Source organism: Protopterus annectens, chromosome 3.part0 (assembly GCF_019279795.1).
Source record: "Protopterus annectens isolate FY-2018-M chromosome 3.part0, PAN1.0, whole genome shotgun sequence".
In the NCBI taxonomy this organism is placed as follows: domain Eukaryota; kingdom Metazoa; phylum Chordata; order Ceratodontiformes; family Protopteridae; genus Protopterus; species Protopterus annectens.
Genome location: NC_056731.1, coordinates 1,643,026,930 through 1,643,054,429, shown reverse-complemented (window position 1 = coordinate 1,643,054,429; position 27,500 = coordinate 1,643,026,930). Strand labels below are relative to the sequence as shown.

General features: G+C 40.8%; 1 protein-coding gene across 1 annotated transcript in view; it reads left to right on the top strand.

The window, feature by feature from the left end:
• Window positions 1-27,500, top strand: part of SLC25A32 (solute carrier family 25 member 32) — a 334,318-nt gene that overhangs the window by 178,658 nt on the left and 128,160 nt on the right. Inside the window, exon 5 of the mRNA XM_044065682.1 lies at window positions 3,858-3,971. Coding sequence (XP_043921617.1) covers window positions 3,858-3,971 — 114 coding nt within the window. The remainder of the gene's footprint in view (window positions 1-3,857; window positions 3,972-27,500) is intronic.

The following is a 27,500-nucleotide window of genomic DNA, read 5'->3' as shown; positions in this document are numbered from 1 at the left end:
TCTTTTCAGGACTCAGCCTCCCTGTCTCTGTTGGCATGACAGCTATGAAGGGCTTGCCCCCCCAAGCCTGTCTTTTTAGTCAGCGCTGCTCAAGCTTACTGTTTGGGAGCATGGAAGGTGCCCTGAAGCTTTGAAAGCTAGCTGGCTGTTATATCCTTGGCAGGATATAACTCGTATAGTTAAGGACTACTGCAGCAATGATCATTTGAACATTTACTGTTATGATAAGATCTGAAGTAGGGACTTCATTTGTCAGTGACCTGTGGGTCTTGGATCCGATATCGGATCCGAGCCGGCAACTTGTTTCATAGCTAATGGATCTGCGCTCCTAGCTCCTCCCCTCACCCATAATCCCCTGCCAACCCCCATGACCCCAGATCTAGTTTGCCGTGCTTGTGAGTAGCTGGATTTTCGAGCTCTTGGCGAGTATTTTCAGATAAGTGTATTTTTTCTTCCACTTTCCCTGTCGTTAGCTTAAAAACGTGTGTAAGAGTCAGGTTCCCTGTATTTTATATCTTTTATATAGTTTTTTCCCTCCCTTAGCTGGCCATTAGTGTGTGTGTGTGTGTGTGTGTGTGTGTGTGTGTGTGTGTGTGTGTGTGTGTGTGTGTGTGTGTGTGTGTGTTTTGGGGCCTGTGTGTCTGTGTAGTCCTTGTTTTTTTCCTCAAGTATGGCTGAGGCCCCAAAAGCCATTTTTTCAAAATGTACCGAGTGTGGCCATAAGTTCTCCCCGGCTGATGGCCACACTCGGTGCATTCGGTGCCTTGGGGTTGAACATCTCTCCTCAGGCTGTACCATTTGTGCAGCGTTCAACCCCAGGGCACTGAAAGAGCGGAGGTCGAAGCTGGTCCTGGCGGGACTTTTGCCCCTGGACTCGGCTTCGGCCCCCGCTCCTCCCATGGCACTACCACAGGCTGTGGTGATTGCCATTCCTGCCCCCCTTCCTTCGACCGGGATTCAAACTCCCGCTAAAGCTCCGGAGGACAGGGAGGCTAGGAGGGAGAAACGGAGGGAGAAACACCACAAGCAGCGGGCCGAGGCCTCCGCTTCGGCCCCGCCGGCTAAGCGGGCTTCTCCCTCCACAGCTTCTAGGTCTCCTCCTCCTCGGCTCCGATCCCCTTGTTTCTCCCCAGGACCCGAGGAGGAGGAGGCCTGATCTCCATCGAGGTCATCGAGGCGGCATTCCAGGCCTGCCTCGGTGGCCTCATCGAGATCGACTTACAGTATGTCAGATGCAGACTTGGACCGGATGATGCGAAGGTTCATTCAGGCCCAGCTGCAGATGGGAGTGCTCTTGCCCCCCCCCCCTTGCGGGGGAGAGCTCGACACCCTTTTTTGCTCCAATTGCTCCTTCTCCGACCCGCTACCCGGGTTCGGAACGTTCGGAGCCGGGCAGCGGTGGAGCCGGGGGTGGGTCGGCGCCAACAGTACTTGGTACTCTGGATCCGACCCTGCCCTCGAGTCTGTCGGATCTGACCTCTCGGAGCCGTGGGCCGAGCTTCGGATCCGAGGGATTCAGTGTGCCTTCGGCTCCGTCCAGGTCGGAGCACACTGGTCCTTCGGATCCGATGGTCTCGGCGCCGGCTCCGATCCCTTCATCAGATCCGAGTGGAAGTCGGCTCTCTGAGCTCAGGGAGAGGGGTTCCCCCTCGGCCTTCGATGTAGTGGAGAGTGCTCTGTCGAGAGTATCCGGACCCTCGGCCCTTGTCTCGGTTCCACCCTGCACTCCCTCTCTGCTGGGCCAGGCTTCCATCACCCGGCCACAGGGACAGCCTGCTTCGATGTCCCAGGTTGTTCCATTGGAACAGGATGTTGCTGGCGAGACCTCCTGGGACAGCCCCCCCCCTCGAGGAAGTGCCTCGCAAGCACAAGTGCAAGAGGAGGCACGTGGACTCCCCTGAGTCCTTAACCGAGGACACAGACTTGGATGAAGGGGAAGGCTCCCCAAGATCACCCCCTGAGAATGTCTCCTTTGGAGACATCATGGAAATGCTTAGGATCAGAGGTGGGTGGTCTGCCCCCAAGGCTTCCTCTGACGAGTCCATGTTTCTGGAGGCATTCGAAGCAGGCCCGTCTCCCTCTTGGGTGTCCCCTCTGGTCAACCCCCTGGTGGACCTTATTACCACCAGGGCGCGGAAGGACCTGGACACCGTGGAGCCGGTCCCTAAACGCCCAGACAGGATACTGAGCCCACCCGCAGACCAGTCCCAGTGGAGCAAGGGTCCCCCCGTAGATGCCATGTTGATGGCAGCAGCCACGAAGAGGGAACTAGCTCAGGAGAGCCCCTCAGTCCATCCACCGAGCAAGGAGTCCCGCTCGATGGATCGCTTAGGGAAGCAAGTTTTTAGTTCAGCGACCTTTTCGGTAAGGTCCCTGAACTATATGGCATACGTCATCAGGATGCAGTGGGATCTTATCAAAGAATATGCTGCCTCCCCCCTGAGTCCATGTCGGCGGAGGACAAACAGTTGTACTCCACCTGAATGGCCACTCTGAGATCTATTTCGAATACCTCTATGCGGCTATTGTCCCATGCCACCGAGGGAACCGCTAGAGCTAGCGGAGCGGGCCTAGTCATGAGACGTCAGGCCTGGCTCCGGCATTGTGACTTCGCAAAGGACGCTTTAAAAGGCTCTGCAAACACCCCTTTCGATGGTTCTGCCCTGTTTGGCAAAACGGTTTGCGAGACACTAGTCCAGAGCGAGAAGGACGGGAAGACGTCTGCCGTCGGAGTCCGCTTCTCTGCTCCCCAGCGGCCCTTTTCGAAGAACCAAAAGGGTCAGAAGAAGATGTGGTTCCGGAAATTGCAACACTCCCATGGAGTTTTATAGGACGTCACGGCTACTGAACTCTGGGCGAGGGCTGAAATAGGTCCCCTGTAGAGAAGTATGTTCATCTGGTCAATAGCAGAAATGAAAATAAAATAAACATTCTGCAGATGTTATTAAAATCATCAGTAACTTTATCATAATTTCTGTATGCATTTGTAAGCAGGATTGTTGTAGTCCAGTAAGGGAGCTATTCTTAGCTTGTTAATGGTGTCTCAAAAATGGCTTAGTGGCACTAAAGCTTCTAACACATTTGTAAGGCTCATCTTATGGAAAGATGATGATGGAGAGATTTGTCCACCATCTAGACTAGGTATCTAACTTAATTGATGACTAGTTGGTATCGAACTAATATGATGACTAGTTGTCCCCTATTCCTTGGGCGAAGTGTGAAAATGGTCCATTAGGATCAGTGATCTACCCTGGTTAACTAATACATACACATGTATGGTACATACACACACACACACACACACATATATACATATACATACATAGGTTCACATTTATTTAGCTAACTTAGTTCTAGATCCAAGCAGAGAGCCCACCAACTGCTCACCTCTCCCCCAGTAATGTTGGATGTTCTGGAAAAAGGTATTATTCTATTGTCTTGTATTTGGTGGGATTTGTAGATCTTGCATAGGTGTTCTCTGTATCAAAATGTTGTGGGTATCTGTCATTTATTGAAAGCCTTGATTTTTTTCTCTGCATCTATTCACCATTCCACTTTGCTTATCATAGTTGTTTAGAAGCTATACTTCCTTATTCCAGCTAACCAACTTAAAAATGAAATGTAAATCACAGTAGAACCTATCTTTGAGACTTGTTTGGGGGGGGGGCAGCATTTCCAATAGCTGTATGCATATGTGTATATATAAAATGTTCATACGGCATATTCCTGAATTGTGCATTTTTGTGTACGTGACCAGGAGTGGCATAGGGTAATGTTTTTGTCAAATGTCTTTGGCATGTTATCTCCAGTATAATAAATTGTTTTTATACTTTTTTTTTTAAATAAATGTGTTACAGGGGTTCGTCCCTGGCCTTTTTGGAACCTCACACGGTGCCCTTCAGTTCATGGTATATGAGACATTAAAGATAGACTATAGCAAATACAGAGGAAGGCCATCAAATGCAAAGTTGGTAAGTGTGCACCCTTTAGTATTACCTTAGTAAATTTTGATACACAAAACTGAACATCTAGTATGACACACAAATCAACTACATTTATATTATGTGATTATAATGCACTTTTGCTCTCATATTACGAACGAGTTAAAGATGATGGAAATACCACAGGTTGACATGTGGAAGTACAAAACATTGCAACTGATATATCTACAGAATAAATTAATAGCTGCCAATTTGGGGAACTGTATTTCTTAAAACAAAAATCTCTGGACACCTCTGCCACAAAGCATTCATTTCATTTTATATTTCTCTGGAAAGCTTTGTGGCTGAGGCTCTAGGAGTTTTGCTTTAATCACAGTTTCCCAGTGTGCCATTTGTCATTTTAGTATTTGATATTTCAGTCAGCATTTATTTAAGTGCTTAAGCTAAAGTATTGTTCAGACTTGAAGAATTATGTGCATCAAATGGCAGAAGTATAAACTGAACATTAAACAGGATAGTTAGAATCTAAGTCATAAAACATAACCCAATTTGTAGTGAAAAACTATATCAGACTATAAAGATGCAGACTCAACAGCTACATGAAAGCTGTAAAGACGGACAGTCTTCAGGTGACCAAAAAGTAACTTGTTTAAGCCATATGTGCAGTTTGTTGTCACAGTTGAAGTGTACTATATCAGACTATAAAGATGCAGACTCAACAGCTACATGAAAGCTGTAAAGACGGACAGTCTTCAGGTGACCAAAAAGTAACTTGTTTAAGCCATATGTGCAGTTTGTTGTCACAGTTGAAGTGTACTAAGACTTGAATATTGACTGAAATGATATGACTGTTATATAAAAATTAATCTATGTAGATAACTGCAGCACTTAAACTGAATTAGTGTAATGTCTTGGGGAGAGTAGAAACTGCATCAAAATTATAACCAGGCGATAACAAAATTAGCTCCATGTCAAAACTTAGCTGCTATTATAAATTCCTTGATTGCTGTGGACCAGCTTGGGGTCCTTTTCCTTCCACAGGCCTGGCACAGTGGTTCCTCTACATGCACTCAACCCATTCATTCTGTGGGGTAGGAACCCAGCAGCCTTGGGCTAAACATGATCCTTGTGGCCCATTCTTTCCTGCCAAGGTAGCCTATTCAGCACATTTGTTCCCTAGTGGCAAGGGAAGGCTATTTAGGGAGTGAGTAAGCTTGCTGTCCATGCAGAACAGTCTACCATACCCCTAGTGGAGCACCACCATCCCTCAGCTTTCCTAGCTCTGCTACATGCTGCCTGCCAGAGGGATTGTCAGGCAGCATGCTTGCACAATATCAGTGCATATGTAGAGTGGCAAGGTTTTTGGATAGGCTTGTGCTCCACAGGTGTAGCAGATGATGCTCCCACTAGGTGTCACCCAAGAGGCAAGCCAGATCTACCTCCCTACCCCTAGGATGGGTGACTGGCAAAAGCAGCTCACTTCCATCCTTCCCGACCAGCTCCATCATACGCCAAAGACTCTAATCAAATTTAGGTTACCTGGTCTGTAGTTGGGGTTTTATCCATCTGTGCCACTGAAGCTGGCTGCCAGATGGGGTCTTTAGGGTTATTGAAGGCTTCCAGTCAGCAGGCCTGTGCCTCTAGGTGTAAACTATATCTAATTTTATTCAGATTAGTACCCTTTTCTGTCTGCCCACAACTGAACTAACTCAGTCGTCACCATTATGATGTATGGCTCAGTTATTCCTTAAGGGTGTGTGACACCTTCATTCTCCTTTAAAGGACCAGTTCCTTTTGTGTGACCTGAATTTCATGACTGACAGGCTTCCCCAGTAGCAATTACACCTGGTGCGAAGTGTTAGGGGGCATGATTGAAATAACAGTATAATGCACTTGAATTTTTTTTTTTTTTTTTTTTTTTTTTTTTTAAAGTTTTGTCTTGAGCGCTGGCTGTAAGTGGGAGGTGGCATATATTTGATTGACTTCCTGCAGTAATTAGAAGATCTTATTTTTTGCTCTTCGTTTGAAGACCTGGGAGGGCCTAGATTTGGATTTGTAGGAAGCCATGATGGTAGCTAATCTGAAGACTTTTTAGTTTTGTGTTGAGACCTTGGGGGTGTAATTGGTGGGTTGTTATTGGCTGGCATTACTGTAAGAATCTAATTGGCTTCCTACAGTAATGGGAAGATCCAAGGAGATTCCTTTTATCTATTTATTTATTTATTTTGCTATTCACTTGAAGAGCAGTGGGACATTACATGGGAATAGTTGAGCTAGCTACGTCTAAAGCCTTAAGAGGAACCTGTGGTTCATTCAGAAAGTAGTTTTGTATTTGTTCCTGTACCAGTCCATTTATCTACTAATCTTCTTTTTGGGGACAGAAAACGAGAGAGAGAGATGAAAGAGGTAGTCACATTTCTGTTTCTAACATCTGCTCATGTGTTAACTAAACAGGTGAATGAGTTTAGGAAGACAGTCCAAGTGTTTATCACCGTGGTTTATAGCAGCCAAGCACACACTTTCCATGTGGATTGCAGTCTGCATATTCTTTTGCTGTGAGGTTGCACACTGCTAGTGAAAGCATCAGTCAGAGCCAATTTCTTTAGACAAGTGGCTGCATCTAGTGTATTATTCAAAAGTGTTCTCCATTGCAGGCATTTTGTGTTGCACAGTTGGCATCTGGTGCATGCCTTTACTATGCATTAATAGCTTGAGTATGACTTTGGAATCAAGCTTCCCTTGTTTAAACACTAATGCAGGGCTCTGCTTTCTGAGCTCTGCCTTTGTTTAGTCCTGTGTTTTCTTCTACCCTGATGGCCACTGCTTAGGATTTAGCTAAACTAGAAAATCCTCATGGACAGTCCTTGATATTAGAGTTAACAAAAGTATTGTTAACATATCATTTGATGTATAAGAGAGCCTTCGTTTATCTACCCTCTTTCAAACTTGTCCCTGTCCTTTGTATATGGGTGTTTTCTACATTCAAAGTACCTACACAAGGAAAACACATGGAATCCTCTGAAAAGTGTGCTTGACTGCAACAATCTAACTGCTGTCCAGCAATTCCAAATAAGCCAACAATCATCAAGAAACCTCCTGCATGTCCATGGACGGCAAAGGTTGTTCCATGTCATAAATCATAAGTTCCTCCAGATAACCCAGTGAAAATGTGCCGCCATAACTGTACCACCAAGCTGTAAATAACAACAGTTTAGTAGTACAGCTATGGGGGCAGTTTTGCCCCTATATATACAGATCTTGTTTGGAATCCTGACAGAGTTGAGGTGGTTGAATTTATACAATAATTGAATCAAAATAAACAGCATATTCAGTTTAGTATTGAAGTTAATTAGGATATGATTTCATTTCTGGATGTGAACAGTCATAAAAACATAGATGGTACCTTAAATGCAAAGGTATTTCTTAATCCATTTAGAAAAAATTAAATTTTAATGGCCAGCAGTTGTCATTCTAAACCGTTTGTTAGAGTATCCCTAAATCTCAATTCATGAAGGGTTGATGAATAAGCTCTGAGAGAGCAGATTATAATAATTTTGCAAAGGATCTATTATCCATTAGATATACATTTAAAGACATTTCAAAGGTGCAACAACAAGTAGAATCTATGAATAGGGAGGATTTATTAAGATACAAAAACAGGTCCAGGGAGTCTAATCAACAGCAAGAAAGATAGAAATGGAATTGGTCACTACCTGTGGTAGTAGTAGCAATAAATTTCAAGACATCATCAGTGGAAATTAGCATATTTTGAAATCCCATCAGCTTTTAAAGGGAGTGTTGCCAGAGACATGCAATTCCATTTATAGCTGGGCTAAAACTATTGGACAAATTGTAGGATCTCATAAGAAGCCCAGAATGTATTCTAATAAACAGTTATTCATTGATGGTGCGTGGGTAGTGGGATGCAGATTGCGTGGTTGTTCTTCTTTTTTGTACGTTTGTCATTAATAGTTTTCTGCCATCAGTATGCCAATGTTTATCAAATTAATAAATAAATAACATGCAGCTCTACAGGCCTTATTTATTTAGTGTCTTGTAGTTGCCAGGCTTTTTACATTGGCAAGACATCTAGAATGCTTAAACTTTGTATGACAAGACATTTTAGTGCTATTTGATCTGCTATTGAAAATAATGCCTTGTATGCTAGTTTTAAATTTTTGGGCATTGAATGTGTTGTACTGAAAATATGGGCTGCAAAAACATTCTATCAAGGGTGGAAAGCGCATGTATTGTTTAATGTGGGGGCTTTCTAAGCTGCGTTTAAATGAACACTGGTAGTAACAATTTTTGTAGACGGTATGCCTTTAAAATTGTTTTTTTTTTTTTTTTTTTTTTTGGCATTTCAGAAGCTTTTTAAATGCAACCTGTGAGCAGCTTTAGGTTACTGAAGAAGATACTCTTGTATCATCTAACTGTTCCTGATTTTCTGTTGCTTAATAAAGAATTAATTGAGAGACTCAGTGTCCTTCATTTCTGCAGTGTGTTTCTTGTGGTGGTAACGTCTTTTGTCTTCTACATTTACCCTTCACCTTTGGGGTTTCCTGCAAGTTCTGCAAGCACCTACTTGCATTTTACATTTTCGATTAATATAGTTGTCAAATCTGGATTATTAACATTTCATTACTTGATACATAAATTCTTAAACTAAGCCTTAAATTTCAAAGTAATGCAGAACATTTCTTCAGGAGGCTTCCCTACACTTCCTTACTTAGGTATACCAACTTTAAGATCACAGTGAGTCAGGGAATAAATTTCTTTAAGTCATTCTGCATTATCTGAGAATGGAGTGAGCTGCAATATTCCCATCAAATCTTTATTATCTCTTGAGTTGCAGATAGCTGGTTAGCTAGTGGCTTGGGTGCATACTTTCAGGTTTTAGGGACAGGCACACATATGCAGCTATTCTGTGCATCACCATGTGTTGGAACAGGTGCGCTGACATCACCGATCCTTAGGATCTTTTAAAATTTTGATGAATGGTTATTGATGGAAAAGATAAAGTCATTTAAAGACTCATCAAAAATGTCCCTCGTTTTAGATCAACTAATAAGGTGTGAAATAATTTGTCATTTAGTTTGTTTAGCAGGTTCTAGTTGCAACACGGATTAGACAAAGCAGTTAACTCTTCTCAAGAGTTGTATTATAGCACCCCCCAACCCAATCCTAATAAAGATAAAATGGTAAATAAAACTCTTAGGATGGTAGAGAAGAAAAATGGTGGTGGTAGTGTTACAGAACTGGAAACTGCTAACCAGTTAATGTGACCCCATCTGTAGGGCAAATCATGTTATCAGTGCTGAAGGATTTTTTTTTTCGTCTGTTGTTGGCTCCGGATTTTTAGGCTTACCTGACTATTAGTCAGCATTTTCTTTTATTTGTCTCACAGCCTATGTACTTATCACCCTTTGGGTGACCTGCTTTTCTAGGAGGGTATTTCCTGATCATTGACCCAGATTCTAAGCCCTATTTGAAGCTGTATGTGACAGCTAGGCTTTCTCTTCCATTGGGGCTGGCTAATTGATTTGTTTTTATTTATCTTGAGTCCTGTCTCCAAGCATCACATTTATGTCATGCAGTTCTCATAGTGGTGACTGAGTATGTGCTCCCACTTTCTCTCAGTAACAGCTTAGCTTCCTGACATCAGGTTGTTCTTCTGCATTGTATGGATTGGTGTTTGTGAATAGCCCCAGCCTCTTTTGGAAGACATGTTCTGTTGCAGGTGTTCCCTTGCTTTTCCTTTGAGAAGGGAGAGCTGACCATCTGTAACTTGATGCACCCTAGCCACCACCTGCCTAACTGTATTGCCCTGAACTGCTGATCAAGTCCATGACATTGGTGCTGGTGATATTAAGACACAAGAAGTTGTAGGAAAGGCATTAGAGATCATTAGTCCCTGCTGCGTAACCAATTTCTGGTAACCAAGAACAAAGGAACATAAATATGGTACTGTTTCAACATTGAAAACAGTCTGCCAATTCCCCCATTCAGGAACACCACTACATCACCCTCTCCAAAGCCAAATGGCTACCAGTCTCCTACAGAGTCGAGCTATTCCTAGGGTCTCTTATTTTCAGCTTATTTCAACCAGGTGCTTTCTCAGCTCTTGCAGCCAAACTCCATAATAAAACCACCAACTACAACCTCTGAATTCCCCGCTGAGTTTTACTCCCTCATACCAGGCATGCCTAACCATACTGCGCTTTACCGACCATTCCTTCTGCATTCTTACTCCCAAGTGCCCCCCCCACACACACACACACACACACATAAAAGAAGTCTCCTCTTTCCCCACTTTCAGAGCTCTACTCAAAAGAACCTCCAGCAAAAAATCTGACTGCAAATGCTTTTCCACTGAACACATAGCCTAATTCCTTCCTCGCCTGCATCTCTCCTACTTTGACCCTTTGATCTGATGTTGTTAATCTTCTTTCCTTTCATCACTGATGGGATCAGTTCCGAGCCGTCAGAACTGAGTCGGCCTAATACCAAGCTCACTCCAGCCAAAAAACTCTAGAGCTAAGCTTTTACCCATAGTGCCCTTCCCTCTGTTACCTCAGATCTCGTTTGCCGCATAGCCGTAAAGCCACGTCCAAGCCAAGCTCTCAGCTACATGTAAACTTTTGATATTTTTCCTGGATATTGTATCTTCCTTTTATTCCTTGTTGGTATTTTTGATATTTCTTTAACTTTGAAGCTATCTGTAGACCCTTTTACCCTTCTGTTTCTACTTTTTGGTAATTTTCAGTACTATTAATGGTACAGTCTTACTCCCTACCCTTGTGGTATTTCTTAAATACCATCTTTGGTATTTCTCCTTTTTTCACTCTATCTTTGATATCTGTATGGATATACATACATATATATATATATATATATATATATATATATATATATATATATATATATATATATATATATATATGTGTGTATATATATATATATATATATATATATATATATATATATATATATGTATGTATATGTATACAAGAACTCTTTGCCTTAGTTTCCTATCTGACTTGTGTGTATATGTATATTTGTTCATGAAGGCTAATAAAAATAGGCACATCTGGGTTTAAGCATTATACTTCTTGTAAGGGAAAACTGCCTAACAGTGATTCCCATGATGACTGTGTTTATTGTCTGGGGGTGCCCCATCTTTCGGTGCAACCCCTTTGTGTAAGTTGCCAAAGTTTTAGTCAGCGCACCTTGAATGAGCGCAAAAACAAACCTATTCTCAAGGGCCTCCTTAAGTCACCCTTTTCAGAGGCCCTTTCTGTGATGGAGGTCTCATCCCCTCCTACTAGCAATAAAAAAGGTCCCACTCTGTCCCTTCTTCACCCCCGGGTGACCAGGACAAGTCTGTAAAGTCCAAAGTACCAAAATTGTCTTCGGAGCATAAGTCCGCCTCATCGGCACTGAACTCTTCCGCTCCAGCTATGACTGTTCCTTTATCGGCGCCTGCTTCAGCTGCGATACTGTCTACGGCACTGACTACTGATTTTCCAAAGGTTACTATGGCTTTGGCACAGACTGCCGCTTTGACACAGTGCATGCCTTCGATGCGTACCTCTGTGATTCCGTTTACTACTGAACCTTCTGTGTCGGCTCGAGTGCCCCTCCGGCACAGAGTCCTTTTATGGTTTTGAGAACGACAATTTTGACTCCACTTCTTCCTGTCTCCAAACTTGAAACATCAGTGCCAATAGATTCCACACCACTGACCCGATACTCTCCTTCAACGGATCCTTTTCTAGGGCAAGTATATAGTCCATTCCTAGAACGACCCGACTCCCCGTCGGGAGTATCCACTAGATCCACCAGGAGCCTTTCTGAGCTTGACATGGTGTGTCTTGTGGATCAGCTGTTGACAGCCATGGGGATACCCACGCCGTCTAGGACCCATCCACCTGCAGGACCTGGGTTGGTTTCTCCACAGACTCCATCCTACTCTCCTCCTTTAACCATACCAGTTCCAAAGTCTTCAGCTCCAACGTCATTTTCGGGACCCCCCCCCAATCTTTGTGCCTGTAGTGGACCTCACTGGGGCTTCGGTCCCCTCTGAACCGAGTCTTCCTCAACTCTGTGATTGGACTGTGGGCTCTTCGGCTCTGGGTACGATCGCGAGTATGTCTACGATTCCATCTACGGTGCTGGGAGCACTGTCTGCACCGTTCCTGGTTGAGGCTCCACCCTTAGGAGCGGATTTGACAGACCAGGGTGTGACCTTCGTTCCAAGTTTGTCCCTCTCTGTTCCGGGCTCCCATCCCTCTTCGGGCAGACCTGCTGTCTGAGCTATGGAGAGGGCACTTGCTTCTGGAAGCATTCCACCAACGTCAGAACCCCAGACCTTTTTTTCCCCTGAGCTACAGCTGACACAAGCCACCGCCCTGGGACACTGCCAGGGAAGTCGCAGGAGACCCCGTTACAGAGTGCCCCCTCTTCCAAGTTCTCCTCAGAGGCCCCTGCTGAGGAGCATCCACGTAAGAGATTGTGCAAGAGGAAGCACGTAGACTCCCCTGAAGAGTCTCTGACAGAGGATATGGATTTCGATGATGGTGAATGGTCCCCACGGTCACCCGCTGATGTCTCCTTTGGGGACATCCTTGAAATGTTGAAACAGAGGGGTGATTGGAGGCCACTAACCCTTCTTCCGTGGAGTCAGTGTTTCTGCAGGCTTTGCATGCCCGGCCATCTACCTCTTGGTTGACCCTGCCTGCGGACGAGCTGCTACAACTCGTGGTGCAGCGCACCTGGAAGAACCCTGATTCTGTTGAGTCGATCCCTCGGAGACCTGAGAATGTGCTATCACCCCCCCCCCCCGAGGGAAACCTCACGTTGGTCAAGAGGTTTACCACTTGATGGTATGGTTGTGGCGGCGGCCACGAAAAAGGATCTCGCTGAAGAGAGTCATACTGTTCATCCACCCAACAGAGAGTCCCGGGCTGTGGACAGATTAGGGAAGCGGGTTTTTGCTTCAGCGACTTTTGCCATACGGTCTCTGAATTACTTGGCACATTTTACAAGACTCCAAAGAGACTTGGTTTCTGAACCCTTGGGAACGCTCGCAGGACAGGTGTCTGATGGGGTAAGAGACAAAAGTTGCTTTGCAGCCCTGGAATTGATCTCCAATTCGTCCATGAGCTTGCTGTTACATGCAACCAAGGGGGCGGCTAGAGAGGCGGATCCAGGCATAATTATGAGATGCCATGCCTGGATGAGCCTCTGTGACTTCGCGGAAAGTCTTCCTTCCTGAACGCGCCAATCGAAGCATCTTCCCTTTTGGGCCCCAAGGTGAAAGACACCCTGGCCAGGTGTGAGAAGGACGGTAAGACCCTGTCTGCCGTAGGTCTATGTTTTCCCTACCCACAACGTTCCTTTTCCAGGAATCAGAGAAGTGGAAAAATGTGGCACAAAAAATTTCCTAGTCCTTCCCATGCCACACATGGCAGTGATACCCCCAAGGGCAGAGGGGGTAACAATTCTAGAAGGCATCCCTAACGAGGCAGAGGGGGTCCATTTAATCAGGGACCCAAGGATTCTTTCTCTGGGCAGCCTTACCAGTGCTCCTGAAGAGCGGCCTGATTGCTTTCCTCTGGAAGCAGTCGGGGGACGTTTCTCTCTGCACCACTATGCCTGGCATTCAATAATTTCTAACCGTTTGATGCAGAAGATTATAACCAGTGGCTACACCATTCCCCTCATCACTTATCCAAAGCCTCCGACAATACTTCCCAATGTTCCACCCAGTCAAAGAGAAGAAGCAACTGCAGAAATAAACAAGCTGTGTCAAAAAGAGTCATCCAAATAGTCCCACCAGACCAATGCGGATCTGGATTCTACTCCAGATTCTTTTTTTGTGCCAAAAAAGACGGGACTGGAGACCAATTCTGGATCTCAGCAATTTGAACAAGTCCGTTGCCAAAACGAAATTCCGGATGGTCTAGGTTGAGTCCATTCTCCCTTTTTTTAGGGGAAGGCAAATGGATGTGCGCAAGAGATCTCCGGGACGCATATTACTACATCAGAATGGACAAACGCTCCAGGAGTCTTCTCTTCCCGCTAGGAGCCAGTCACTACCAATTTCGTGCCCTGCCGTTCGGACTCTCTACAGCCCCCAGAGTGTTCACAAAGTGCATGACAATGGTCACAGCTCACTTGAGACTGCAAGGATTCCGGGTGTTTCTGTATTTGGACGATTGGCTCCTTACCGCCCACACCAAACATCTTCTGGTAGCAGCCCTGCAGTACACTCTTTCCCTGGCGAGACTTTTGGGAATAACGATAAACTGGGAGAAATCCAACCGTGCTCCAACCCACTCCATAGAGTTCATTGGAGCAGTCTTCAACGCCCATTCTTTTCTGGTGTCTCTCCCAGTTCATAGACTTTAGAGATTGAGGCTCAAGCTCAGGGTGATACTCTGTCAAAACAAGACCTCAGCAAGAGAGGTTCTCCAGCTTTTAGGATCCATGGCAGCTGCCATACCAATAGTGCCTCTTGCGAAGCTACATATGCAAATACTTCAGTGGCTTCTGCTATCTCAATGGGTTCCAAATCGCCACCCTCTATGCTTTCAGATTCAGATAACCAATCATTGCAAACTGGACCTTCTGTGGTGGATGAGGCCAGAGACCGACCTTTGGAGCCACCCATTCCATCCTCCCCAATCCAAGGCCATTGTGACCACGGATGCTTCCCTGATAGGGTGTGGGGGCCGTTTTCAGGAAAAAACAGTCCAAAGCACATGGTCCACTATGGAGGCCAACCTGCATATCAGCGTTCTAGAACTGAGAGCGGTGCTGTTAGCATTACGAGCATTCCAATCTCTTCCTCCTTCTGGAATGATCGCAATGCAGTCAGACAGCATGTCAGTAGTCTGGTATATCAACAAGCAAGGAAGAACCAAGTCCTATCCCCTAGGTCGATAGGCCAGGAGAATTTGGCAGTGGGCGATAGCTTCCAACTGCTTTCTGATAGCAACACATATCCCAGGGAATTCCAACATGATTGCAAGCAAGTTGAGCAGATATATTCTTCTGCCTCACGAGTGGTCCCTCAATCCCAACGTAGCGGCGAAAAATTTCAGCCGTTGGGGCCAGCCGTGCTGCGACCTATTCACCTCCCTGTCAAACAACAAGTAAAGCAGCTATTCTTCCGTATTTCCCCCCACAGGAGGAGTCCCCGAGGGATGCTCCATTTCACAATTGGCCCACGGGACTGCTATATGCCTATCCCCCCCCATCCTTCTGATTCCCCAATTCATAAAAAAAGCTGTTTGGTTTAAATGCAAATGATCCTCGTAGCCCCTTATTGGCCTCAACATGTTTGGTTCCCCTTCCTTTGGCCTCATCTGTTATGTCAACTGTGGATTCTGGACCCTTTTTCCAGACCTGATTTCTCACCCCCAAGGGTCGTCACCCGAATCTCCCCAGTCTCAAGCTGACAGCTTGATTTCTCCACTTCCGTTAATCGCCAGGCAGGATAACCTTCCCTCACCTGTACGTGACATTATCCTGGCTTCACACAAACCAGCCACCAGAAGGCTATAGATAAATGGTAGAGATTCTCTATTTGGTCTAAGAAAAGAAGGCTAGAACCATACTCAGCATCAGTTACAGCAGTCTTACAATATCTGTCAAAATTTTTCGAGGCTGGTGCTGCAGTTTCTACCATACGAGTACATCTAGCGGCTATTTCTAACTTTCATGATGAGTTTGATAATTTTCCCCTCATTTCTCTTCAGTTATGCAAAACCTTTTTTAAAGGGATGTCCTACATTAGGCCTCCAATCAGACAAACTATAGAGCCATGGAACCTCACGTTAGTTCTTCAGTCTTTAACTCAACCTCCTTTTGAGCCTGCAGCAAAGTGTGACCTCATATTTTTATCTTGGAAGTCCCTTTTCCTGGTAGCCATTACATCAGCCAGAAGAATTTCAGAGCTTCATGCATTATGTATTAAAAGGCCCTATTTAATCTTCCACAAGGACAGAGTATCACTCCGGATAAACTCCTCCTTTCTCTCCAAAGTTATTTCAGATTATTCCATCAATCAAACCATTGACTTGCCAGTATTTTTCCCAAATTTTACTAATAAAGGGGAATACTGTCTACACTCTTTGGATGTACATGGACAGCTGAGGTTTTATTTAGACAGAACCAAAGCAGTACGTAAAACTGACCAACTTTTCATTTCCCTCTCTGGACCTAGCATGGGAAATTCCATCTCTAAGGTGACTGTATCTAAATGGCTAAGGGACTGCATACACTACATCTATTCGCGTGCAACAAAGCCTGTACCATAGAATGTTAAAGCCCACTCTACCAGATTTATGGCATCTTCTGTAGCCTTCCATTCGAGAGCCTCTATGGATGATATTTGTGCAGCAGCCACATGGGCTAACCCCTACACTTTTATTAATCATTACAAATTGGATGTGGTCTCCAGAGGGAGAGCTGCCTTTGGCTCAGTGATGCTCAGGAATGTTCTTCCAGAAGGGCTGCCCAAGGAACACAAGATAGCTGGGGATTCTGTCCCATCAGTGATGAATGGAAAGAAGATTAACAACATCCGATAAAGAAGTCATGTTTTACAATAACATTCCATCTGTGTTGTTAATCTTCTTTCATTCATTACTTCCCGCACTCCTTCCCCCTCCAAAGGCTCCTAGGGGATGCTTTGGGTCCAAGTGGTGAGTTAGGGCATTTGCACAGAAATGTTCTTTGCTTTACTAATACTGGGCAAACTCGATCTGAGGTAACAGGGAGAAAGGCACTATGGGTAAAAGCTTAGCTCGAGAGGTTTTTGGCTGGTGCGACCCCTCAACTGTACAAATGTTCGCAGAATGTCCAGATTTTTGGCCTGTTCCTCTTTTTTCCTGGCAAATCACTGGAATGATCTCAGGATTGAAGTCACTAAATAATGACAAGCTTTTGAGTTTCAGACTTCAAATCCTTCAGAAAATGTATACTAAAGCAAATCCTGCTACTCTAGCAACTTTCTACGTTTATAAGGGCAATGTTTAAAATATGTCCCTATTTCGGCGATATTGTAGTTGAGGGCCTCACCAGATGCGCAGTAACAAGCCCCGCCCAAAACCCACCCCCCTGATATGTCATTCATGAATATGCATTCCCTCCGACTGTACAACCAAAGAAAAAGTGAACTGACATGTAATATGACAGTAAATAACAGTAAACTGTTACAACATCTGTAATTGACAAGTTTTATTGCACTATAATATATACTATAATCAGCGTCAAAACACGTCATCAGGCTTTTTACTGTGTAGCATTATAGTTCTCTTTGTCAGAGTCAGAATGTGATGGTTTAATGTCCAAATGGACTCTTTTTTTGGTGCAGGTGTCACAGCCGACTCTTCCTCAGTATCATTGGCGGGACCTTTATTAAGAACAGCTTCCTGGGTGATACTGTAACTGTTTGTGTACGTTTAATATTTTCATATCATGTATGCACGAGCAAATTGAATATGCAGACCGGGTTGTCACTCAGTTTGCGACACGCCCACTTCTGCACAAAACGAACTGGTGAGGCCCTCGACTACATTATCGCCCCTATTTCTACCCCCACTTTGTCAAGCTTTGCCAGATTTTTTGCATTAACAGGTTGAGAGGTATGCGAGCTTGGTATAAGGCCAACTCTTTTCCCAGGGCTCGGAACCGAACCCATCAGTGATGACTGAAAGAAGATTAACAATACAGATGGAACATTATGGTAAGACATAACTTCTTTTTCTCACCTGCTACTTCCCTCTCATATTTACTACTGAATTAATTCAAGTTTGTTTTTTTCTACTCTCTTTATATTTACATATTGTATCCATTGTATATGGGATTATCTACCTTCTGTGATTTATTCTGTAAATATGTTTCTGTTTTTTGTGCATTTCTTTTCCCGGGTTGTGCCTGAAAATGGTCTTTTGTGATCAGTGTACTACCTCAATAAACTTAAATAGATCTGAAAGTATAACTGAAAGTAAACAGGTGGCACTGATGAATGAGGATCTCTAAAGGGCTATTACAAAGAAATCCATGGATGCAGTAAGAGTTACTTAAGTATACTTTAATCAACAGGTCCAGGAGTGAAAACAAAAAAAAGGTAAAAGACAGCCTTATTAATATCCTGCAGAAGAAAATAAAGTTGACCAGTGTAAAAAGCAGCTGAGACACTCAAGAGTCTGAAAGCACTGTAAACTAATGAACAGAACTGTCCTGAATGGCAAGTTAGCATGCCTGGTGAAATCATAAGTAAAAAGTAACAGAGTTCAAAGTTTCAGAAATAAACCCAGGTCTAACTCTTGAGTACACAAAATGCCTTGGATATACTTAAAATTGAATACACAATGTAAAACGGTCCCCAACAGCAACTAATCCAAAATATGAAGTAACCTCAAATCACAGGCTAAGACGGACTGCATAGGACCATAAAGACTTCCCAGTTCCATAAATATTACTACATAAAAAATGTATTCAAAGTGATTGAGTGCTTTCATCCTGCTTAACAGGACATCATCAGAATCTAAAATCAGTAAACAGATAAATGGCCTTATATATCTAAATCATTCTCAATTAACCAATCATTACAGCTTGTTAAAAATTAAAAGGGCAAGTAACAAAACTGTCAGTAAGTCACCACAAAACACTAAGGGTGAACATTAAAACTTAAAAATTGTATTTTAAAAACACTAGTTAAAAAAACACATCAGCACTTCTATAACGAATGTAAAAACGTATACTCGGCATACACACCATTACCTACCTAAACTGGGCTACTTAAGAATATTCTGCTCCAAGTTGTATTACAGGTTTCAAAGAGATATTTTCATTCTTTATTTATTTTATTTTATTTTACATTTGTTGACTGGGATTGTCCAACTGAGCTGAAGAGAACTTTTTCAGAGGAGGCCCGGGTAGAAAAGCTCCAACATATTATACAATTTTCATTATAAATTAGCGTTAAACAGCAATGTTATAGGATTATTACAAGGCATTAAGTAGCAATACGTTATACAGTGTCAATAATCAGGAGTATAGCATAACTATTTCAAAATGTATAAAAATAAATATGTCATTAAGATGAGTATAGTTTTTGGGGTAAGTGGTTACAAAAACCCGTTTTATCATGATGTGGTTGCATGAAGGCAAGACAATTACAATAGAATGTTCTGAGGCAATTTGCTTAATAGATTTTAGAAGACAGTATAAAGAGTAGTCAAGGAAGATTAGAGAGAGGTAGTGAGAAGTGTGTGTTAAGAGCAGAAAGTAGATTTAAGGTATGAGAATTAGGGGATGTTTAAGGAGGGAGAGTGCAGTGGCAGGACCAGTGACTTTTAAAGTGCTCTTTGGTGGCTGTCTTAAATTGTTTAGGATGTGTAAGGGTCCTGATTTGTAGTGGGAGCCTCTTCCAGGCAATAGTGGGGTGATAGCTGTACATGTTGAGTCCAAATTTAGACTTGGGTTTGTAGATTTGTAGTAGGTAATACTTGGGGGAGGGGGTAAAGACATTCAACATTAACTGCCACTTCAGTTATTTTTCTTCAAGCAAAACGTTGTGGTCACCACCCATAGGGTTGACTGCTAATTTTTCCAGTGTACCAAATTTAAATGTATGGCACCTCGAACTACTAGACAGATGTCTATATAAAGCATTGTTGGTATTGTGTTTCCTAATCTGATGTGTGCTCATATGTTCTATTTTTTAACGCCCCGTCGGTTTTCCCAACATAAAATGCTGGACAGGACGTACACACCGCTTAATATATGACCCCTGTAATTTTACAATTACCATTTTTAAAGGAAACCCTTATTTTAATATCTTCCATCTGTAACTTAGCATTCTCTAAAATGTAAGAACATTGACTACGAGAGCCACACTTTTTGCTACCAAGGTTAACAGTAACATTTGGATGAATTTTTACATTTTCTAGATTATTTTTCAAATTGGCTCCTATTTTGTATACGAAACACGGTCATTCTCCTACAAGGCTAAAATGTCCCCATTGCTTCTTAGTAAATTCCAATTTCTAGTAAATATGTCCTTAAGCTGTTCTATGTATGGACTATATTCTAATACAAGGGCCCTGTTGTAATCACTATCATTCTTGTTTTCTACTAAAGGCTCAAAATGTTCCCCCTAAAGGGGTCTATACCTGTCATTCCATTGGGATAGAACATATTACAATGTGTCTTTCACTAGCTTAGGTGGATATCCCCTCTCAAGAAACATGCATCCTACTGTATCTAGTTCCTTTACCGCATTCTTGTTAGTAGATGTCATCCAGGCCACTCTGATGCATTGTCCTTTCAGAATACTTTTTTTTTCTGGCTATAAGCGCGACAGCTACTATATTCAAGGTAGGAATTACTAAAGGTCGGCTTACGATACCCTTTGGATTTAAACTCTTTATTAGAATGGGGATATAGATGTCCAAATAAGAAATGCCAATACACTCATAAGTGTATGTGAAATTGAAAAAAGTACTAACATTGTTCAAATATTTCATAAAGTTGTCGATTTCTTTAATACTCCCTTTCCAGAGAATAAAGACGTCATCCAGAAACCGTACATATAACTTCAAATTGCCTGAAAAATTCACCATTAAATACATGTTTATTTTCCCATTCAGTGGGTATGGGAGGAGAGAGGTTCTTTCCATTACCTCGAGTATAGGTTCTCAAAGGAAAAAGGAGAGGAAACAATCCTTTTCCAGTCAAGGTCAAGTTTATGAGAAAAAGAGCAGGAAGGATAACCTAAGAATTCCCATTACGTATGCTAGTAATATTAGATTGCTGCAGAATATCTACCATAGAAACTGGAATATACTGTGTTCTGATGACAGAGTTAAAACTCTGGTAGGGACCACCCCTCAATATGGTATAAGAACAAGAAATCCCTTAAGAGACTCTTATGTGGCCCCAGGTATAAGTAGGCAATAAATGTTCAACCTATCACTCCCGTATATAGGATGAAACCCTGTAACTCCTGTAACTACTGTCAGTATATTGACAAGAGAGGGCATTTTAGACATCCAGACACTGGAAAGACTACCTATTTCAGACTTACAGCTGATTGTAATACCACTAACATTGTGTGCCTAGCTTTCTGTACTACATGTTCATTCTATGTGGGCATGACCACAAGAAGGTTTTGTGATAGGATTAAGGAACACATATATGACATAAACAGAGGGGCAGGAACTAATGTCCTGGCTAGGCATGTTCTAATATCAGGGACAACACATAACTTTCAGTTCATTGTAATTGAGAAAGTTCAGCTAGGATGCAGAGGTGGTGCAATTAGGAATTTGGTAGAGACTAAAGAGCTTGAATGGATTATTAAGATGTGTGCCAACATGGGAAAAGGCCTGAATGATGAAGTTTGTATTAAACAAGTTTTGGTTAATAAGCCACTATGCAGATAGTCTCTATATCTGCACTTTTACATATTTTTATTCATTTTAATGTTTTATTAATTGATATGTCTCTTATCTAGTTCTTCTCCTTGAAATCAGTGGCTGTTAAGCTAATTGTTTATTGGGAACTGACACTGATAGGCTGTTGCTGTTTTTAAAAATCCCTGTGGAGTTTATTGAGTTGTCTGATGATGTAGCTCTGGCTGCAGAGCGCTCACCATTTTTCTACTGTGGGTTAAACTTTGGAGCTGTATTTGATACTATCTGCTGTGGTCTGGTGTTTCCTATATTTTTATGCAAATTCAACATTAACTGCCGCTTCACTTCTTTTTCTTCAAGCAAAACTTTGTGGTCACCACCCCTAGGGTTGTGGTGACTTACTGACAATGGGATAAGAATGAGTTTTAGTAATGGGGTTGTTACACGTGCAGGACCATTTTTTGAGAGGTACATTTTAAACTGTACATAAGATGATTTTTAATATTTGTTGGGATAGAGTTTCACAGTTACAGTGTGTACAGAGTATAGGCACTCACTATTATGTTTTTTTTTAGATTGTTATGAAAGTACCAAGTTCTCTGGGGTATGTTTGCCAGTTTAATTGCCTGGTGGCAGGGCATTTGTCCTGGGTATGGAGGGCATTGTAGACAGTCTTAATATGGGAATTGTCTATCAGATTAGTTAGCTCCAGCCAGTAAAGGGAGTTAAGTGACACACACGTGTTCCATTAATATGGTTACTTGCAAACTTTGCAGTCTTATATTTTAGCTGGCAGAGAGGACTTCAGGTTAGTTAAAATTGATGACATATGATTCCAAGGTGGTGGATATCTAGTGAGCACCCTTTCCATGTGGTTCTCTACGACTGCTTAGATAACGTGCCTTAAGCCAAATGTTAAAAACTTTAAAATATATCAAAAAACCATCTGGGATTACAAAATCATTTAACTACTTACTAAAGGAAAAATCTTCATTTCACAGAGTAGAACCTGATAATTTTAATCTAAATAAGTTGGGAATTCCTCATCCAGTGTGATTGGGCCTGTTACCGTAGTACAAATAAAGAAACAGGAAAAATTATTCAGCTGATCAGAATGTCAAACGAAATGGATGGGATGGACACTCAAACTATAAAGTTCAAACTGTCATATATTGCTTCACCAGAGAAAGAAAGTGTGGTTAAAAGACAATGAATAACCAAACAATAAGAAAACTCGAAATCTTCTGTAAAACCAAAGTCGAACCAGTCGTTTAACGTGGAATAATTAAAAACAGCTCTGCTTTTAACAACTTTTCAGAACAATTAACTGGGTTTGGAAACACTTTGAACCAAATAGTTGTGCGTCTTGACCAAACTGAAGCTATAGCACATACCAATGAAATTAAAATCAGCAAACTTCAGAAGGAGTTGGAAGAGAAAAATAAAACTATTACAGAAATTCAGCAAAAATTAACTGATCTAGAAACTAAAAGCAGGAGAAACAATATTTTAATAAGAAGCATACCTGAAAAATATGAACAACAACAATTAATTCATACCCTCTGATATTTGGTTGTCTGCTTCAAAATGACACTGCTGCATCAGAAATAATCATCGAAAAAGCTCATCAGGCACTTCACAGTAATCAGGACCCCTCTAAGCCTAGACAAGTATATGCTAAAATACTTAATTATCAAGATGTTCAAAAAATTCTGTTGGCAGCCAAAACTAAAAAATGTATTACATGGAACAGCAAGAAAATTACCTTCACCCAGGACCTTCCTAATGCAGATCAAACAAGAGACAACTCCTATCCTGGTACTGTGCATATTTACTAAGTCACAATGATAAATTTCAAATGAGATACCCATATCTACAAGGATCATAAATATACTTCTGACTCACTTCGTGATGCAAAAACATAATTTCGGCAAGCTTTTGGTGAGACTCCAGAATCTTAAGTAACTAAAAAAAAAATCACATCTCATGTGCTGGAAATCCTAGTTTAATAATTAAAAATTCATAAATTCCCAAAATGTCCATTCCAACTGGAAGTGACTCTCGTGTAAATCTGTAGGAGGAACTTTGTTCAAAACTTCAATTTCAGGGAAAACTTAATTAGCAGTAACACCTTACACTGTTTCTTTAAGAGAAGAAAATGTATACCTCCGTCCTGGAGGTCATTCGTAACACACTGTAGCTCTTTGGTTTACTGAATTTGTTTCTGGAATAATCTTTGGCATTAGTGTACTTTTTTTAGTTAAAACCTCCATTTGAGGATGAAGATGGATGTCCTTCTGTGACCGGTGGAATAACACTGTTGGGTTCAGGTTTTGGAAGTTAAAGCTCCAGAAATTGTGATTTGCTTTGTATTCCTTTTGTTTCTTGATTGATCCATATATAAAGACACAGTTAAGATGATTGGAGAAAGAAAGTTGTTTTTTGAAAACACAATTGTAAAGAACTGTGCAGATGCAATTTGCTGAATTGTCAATCCAAAACTGGATGCAAGGCTATTGTGTAACTACATGGTGGGAATTTGAGACCTGACCAGTTTGGTAAATTGTGCTGCCTTATGAAAGCTGTCTGATGGACAGGCACCGTTGGATTACTTGACATAATTGATTGGTTTAAATTGCAACATTTAAGTTAATATGCAGTTTACTTCAATATTAAGGCAATTTACATGCATTATATATTCCTAATATTAGTGTTGATAAGTATTACTAAATGATGTGTGATTGAAAGTATGTAATTTTTATTTTAAGTGAATTTTTTCTGATCTCCTTCGAATACATAAATATGAAGCAAATAAGGAAAAAATGTGAAATATTTGTTAATATTTGCTGATAGCTGCGAAAACTTTGAACTTGTGTAAATCATGCTCATCCGTATCCTATATGCAAATGTCTTCTCATCAACAATATAAACAAACTGTATGCAAGTAGATATCTTAAATTCTTATCTATGTCTAGTAAATATTTGTGTCTTGCTTAGTCACGAATAGATGATATTAACCATTTTTTCCCAGTAACATTTTGTTTATTTTTTACTACAAAACTTTACCAATGGCCTTAAAGTCTTAGTCTGATAAATGTTTACTTGACGAAGACAGCTTCATTCTTAATGCTGTAAACTTAGTTATTCTTTTGTAGTGGTATCTGACATAGTAAACAGTTTGTTCTAATTGACACTATTATTATTTTAAGATTTAAATCTTTTCTCAATATAATGAAAATACGGTCCTGATGGCACTACCCAATTTTCAGGAGCTCTTGGGTTAATATTGTAATGCTAAACAATGACAAATCTAGGAATACTTAAGTTCTTGTATATTGATTTTTTAAACCCCGTGAAACGTATAAATGAGGGGTTTAACGGGTAATTTTTTTTTACTTGTTAAGTCAATCTTAGTTATCCACTATTCTCTTTCAGAAAGGATGTTTAGGTGGTTAGGCTCTGCGCTAATTCTGAAAGGGTTAAGGGCTACAAATTCAACAATAAATCCTGGTAATCTGGTTTATCTTGCCTGCTGTGCTATGGAGAAGGTAACCACTAAAATAAGATTTAATCCAAAAGAAATACAAGAGAAAAAAATGTGGCTAATTGATTATTGGGACGTAAGCAGTTTACATAAGCAAAAAATAAAATTATTCATGCATTTAGCTTTTAAATCTGAAACCAATGTGTGCTTTCTTCAAGAAACTTGCATGTTAAATGACTGAAATAAAGAAAAGGAGAAGAAAAATGGATAAAATCATCTGTGAATCAGGATGTGACATTAATTCCAAGGGAGTAGCAATTCTAATTAAAAAATCTTTCCATGATCTAATTATTATTCAGGAATCTGATGTAAATGGTAGATGGTGCTTTTTGTATCCCAAAATCCGCATTTCCTAAAGCCTGTCCTATTTCTGAATTCATATGGCCCGTATTCGCAACAACATTTTATTTTTGAAATCTACAACTTACTGAATAGATTCCCTGATTATTATCTTAGGTGGTGATTGAAATGTAGTAATAGACCCATGTATTAGACAGATCTAGTAGATGTAGCTGTTATAACAATCAAGTTCACTTGCTTTAGCCAAACTAATGTCTGACTGTAATCTTATTAACCCTTCTTCAATAGATGGTAATGTTCCACTAAAAGATAAATGTACATATTACTTGAAATGCTATAAATCTTGCTCAAGGATGTTTTTTTTCTGGTTTCAGAAACCTTCCTGAAGGAAGAAATTAAATACTTATTGGAATGAAGATTTTTGGGACCATTCAAAGAGTACATTAAAACTTGAGTGGTCAAATAAAGTTAATTTAAAAGGTTTAATATGGCATTGGTCTTTGAATTCCAAATTATTGCACAAGGAAGATGTGGTTCAAGAGATAAGATGTTTTAGAAAAATTAGAAAGTAATCTAATAAATGTCAATATCCCTTATGGTGTTCAATGGGCAGCATGTAAAGCTAAAATAAGAAGGGTCTTAATCCAAAAAAGCAACATATTGCAAGAACTTGTCTAAAGAGAGGGAAGATAAATTAACAATAGAAGTAAATAGAAAGCTTCAAAGTGCTCGATATTCCAGTTTAGAGTCCCAGTTAAATAAATTACAGAATTATATCTAATACACCAAAAACATTATACATTTCAAGAAATGAAATTCTTAGCCAAATACTTGAGTGGGCACAGTAAGTTGACAATTCCCAAGTTATCATTAATTCATTATGAAGGCAAGTTATTTAATACTAATCAGGAAATCCTAAATATCTTTGAAAATTTTTCTATGAAGATTTATAGTCCACCTAACAGTCAAGTACCTGTTCTTGAATGTGAGGAGTTTCTTAACTGTTTCGACTTCCCAAAAGTTAGTGAATTGCAAAAAGAATGCCTTAATGCCTCCTTCACACAACAAGAAATTCAATCTGTTATAAATAAATTGAAATCTGGCAAAGCTTCTGGCCCAGATGGGTATACAACAGACTTTTACAAAATCTTTATACAAAAGTTATCAAACGTCCTCCTAAAATTTTTCAATTATATAAAACAGCATGGTATTACTAAATCTTTATCTGAACAACTCAAAAACAGTTTTATTCCAGAACACAACTCTAATAAATCTAATCCACTCAATTGTAGGCCAATTTCATTGATAAATTTCAGTTTCAAAATTATGTCTACATTGTTAGCAGAATGACTTAAGAAGGTCCCTCCCTAAGATTATATCATCTGAGCACTCTGGATTTGAGTAATAGGTTCACCTGGGCTAACACTAGACTCAATGATTCAACTCCTTAAACAAGACAGAAACCCGAGTTACCTCATACTATTACTTATTTTACTCTTGTATTGGATGCGACCAAAGCATTTGAAAAAAGTTGATTTAAATGTTTTATTTAAAACACTATCTTACTATGATTTACCTGAGGAGTTTATTGAATTGATAAAGATATTCAATAACAATTTGTACACATATCTTTATATACATGAAGTAGACTAATATTAAATGGGACCAGGCAGGGCTGCCCTCTATCCCTTTTATCTTCTCAATTTATGTATTGAGCCATTATTCTTGTATATATCCCAAAACACATTACATCATATCATGAAAATTATGAATACTAAAGTAACCTTAGCAACCTTTGCTGACAATCTGAATATATATTTTGAACTTCCAAATACTGACCTAAATAAAAGCATATCCTTAGTCGAAAAATTCTCTAAAGTTTCTAACTACGAAATAAATCAATCTAAATATCTTGTTTTTCCAATAAAACTTCAGGACATAAAGAAACATATTTCTAGGAATTTGGTATTAAGATAAAATATGCATTTCATTTTTTAGGAGTAACTTTTGAACATAATCATCAGTCCATGAGGCATAGTAACTTACCTGGGCAAATATTCTATAGGACACCTATAGATGGAGGCAAATGAAATTATCGCACCTGTCTAAAGATGCAGGTATCAAAATGAGCATCCTTCCTGGATGAGTATATGAATTTAATGCATCAAGTATGATTATCCCTAACAAAAGTGTTTTCAGAAAGTAAATGTGGAACTGTCTAAATTCCTCTGGCATCCCAAATTGGTAAGAATAAGCTATTCAGAACTTCTGTATCCCAAAGGA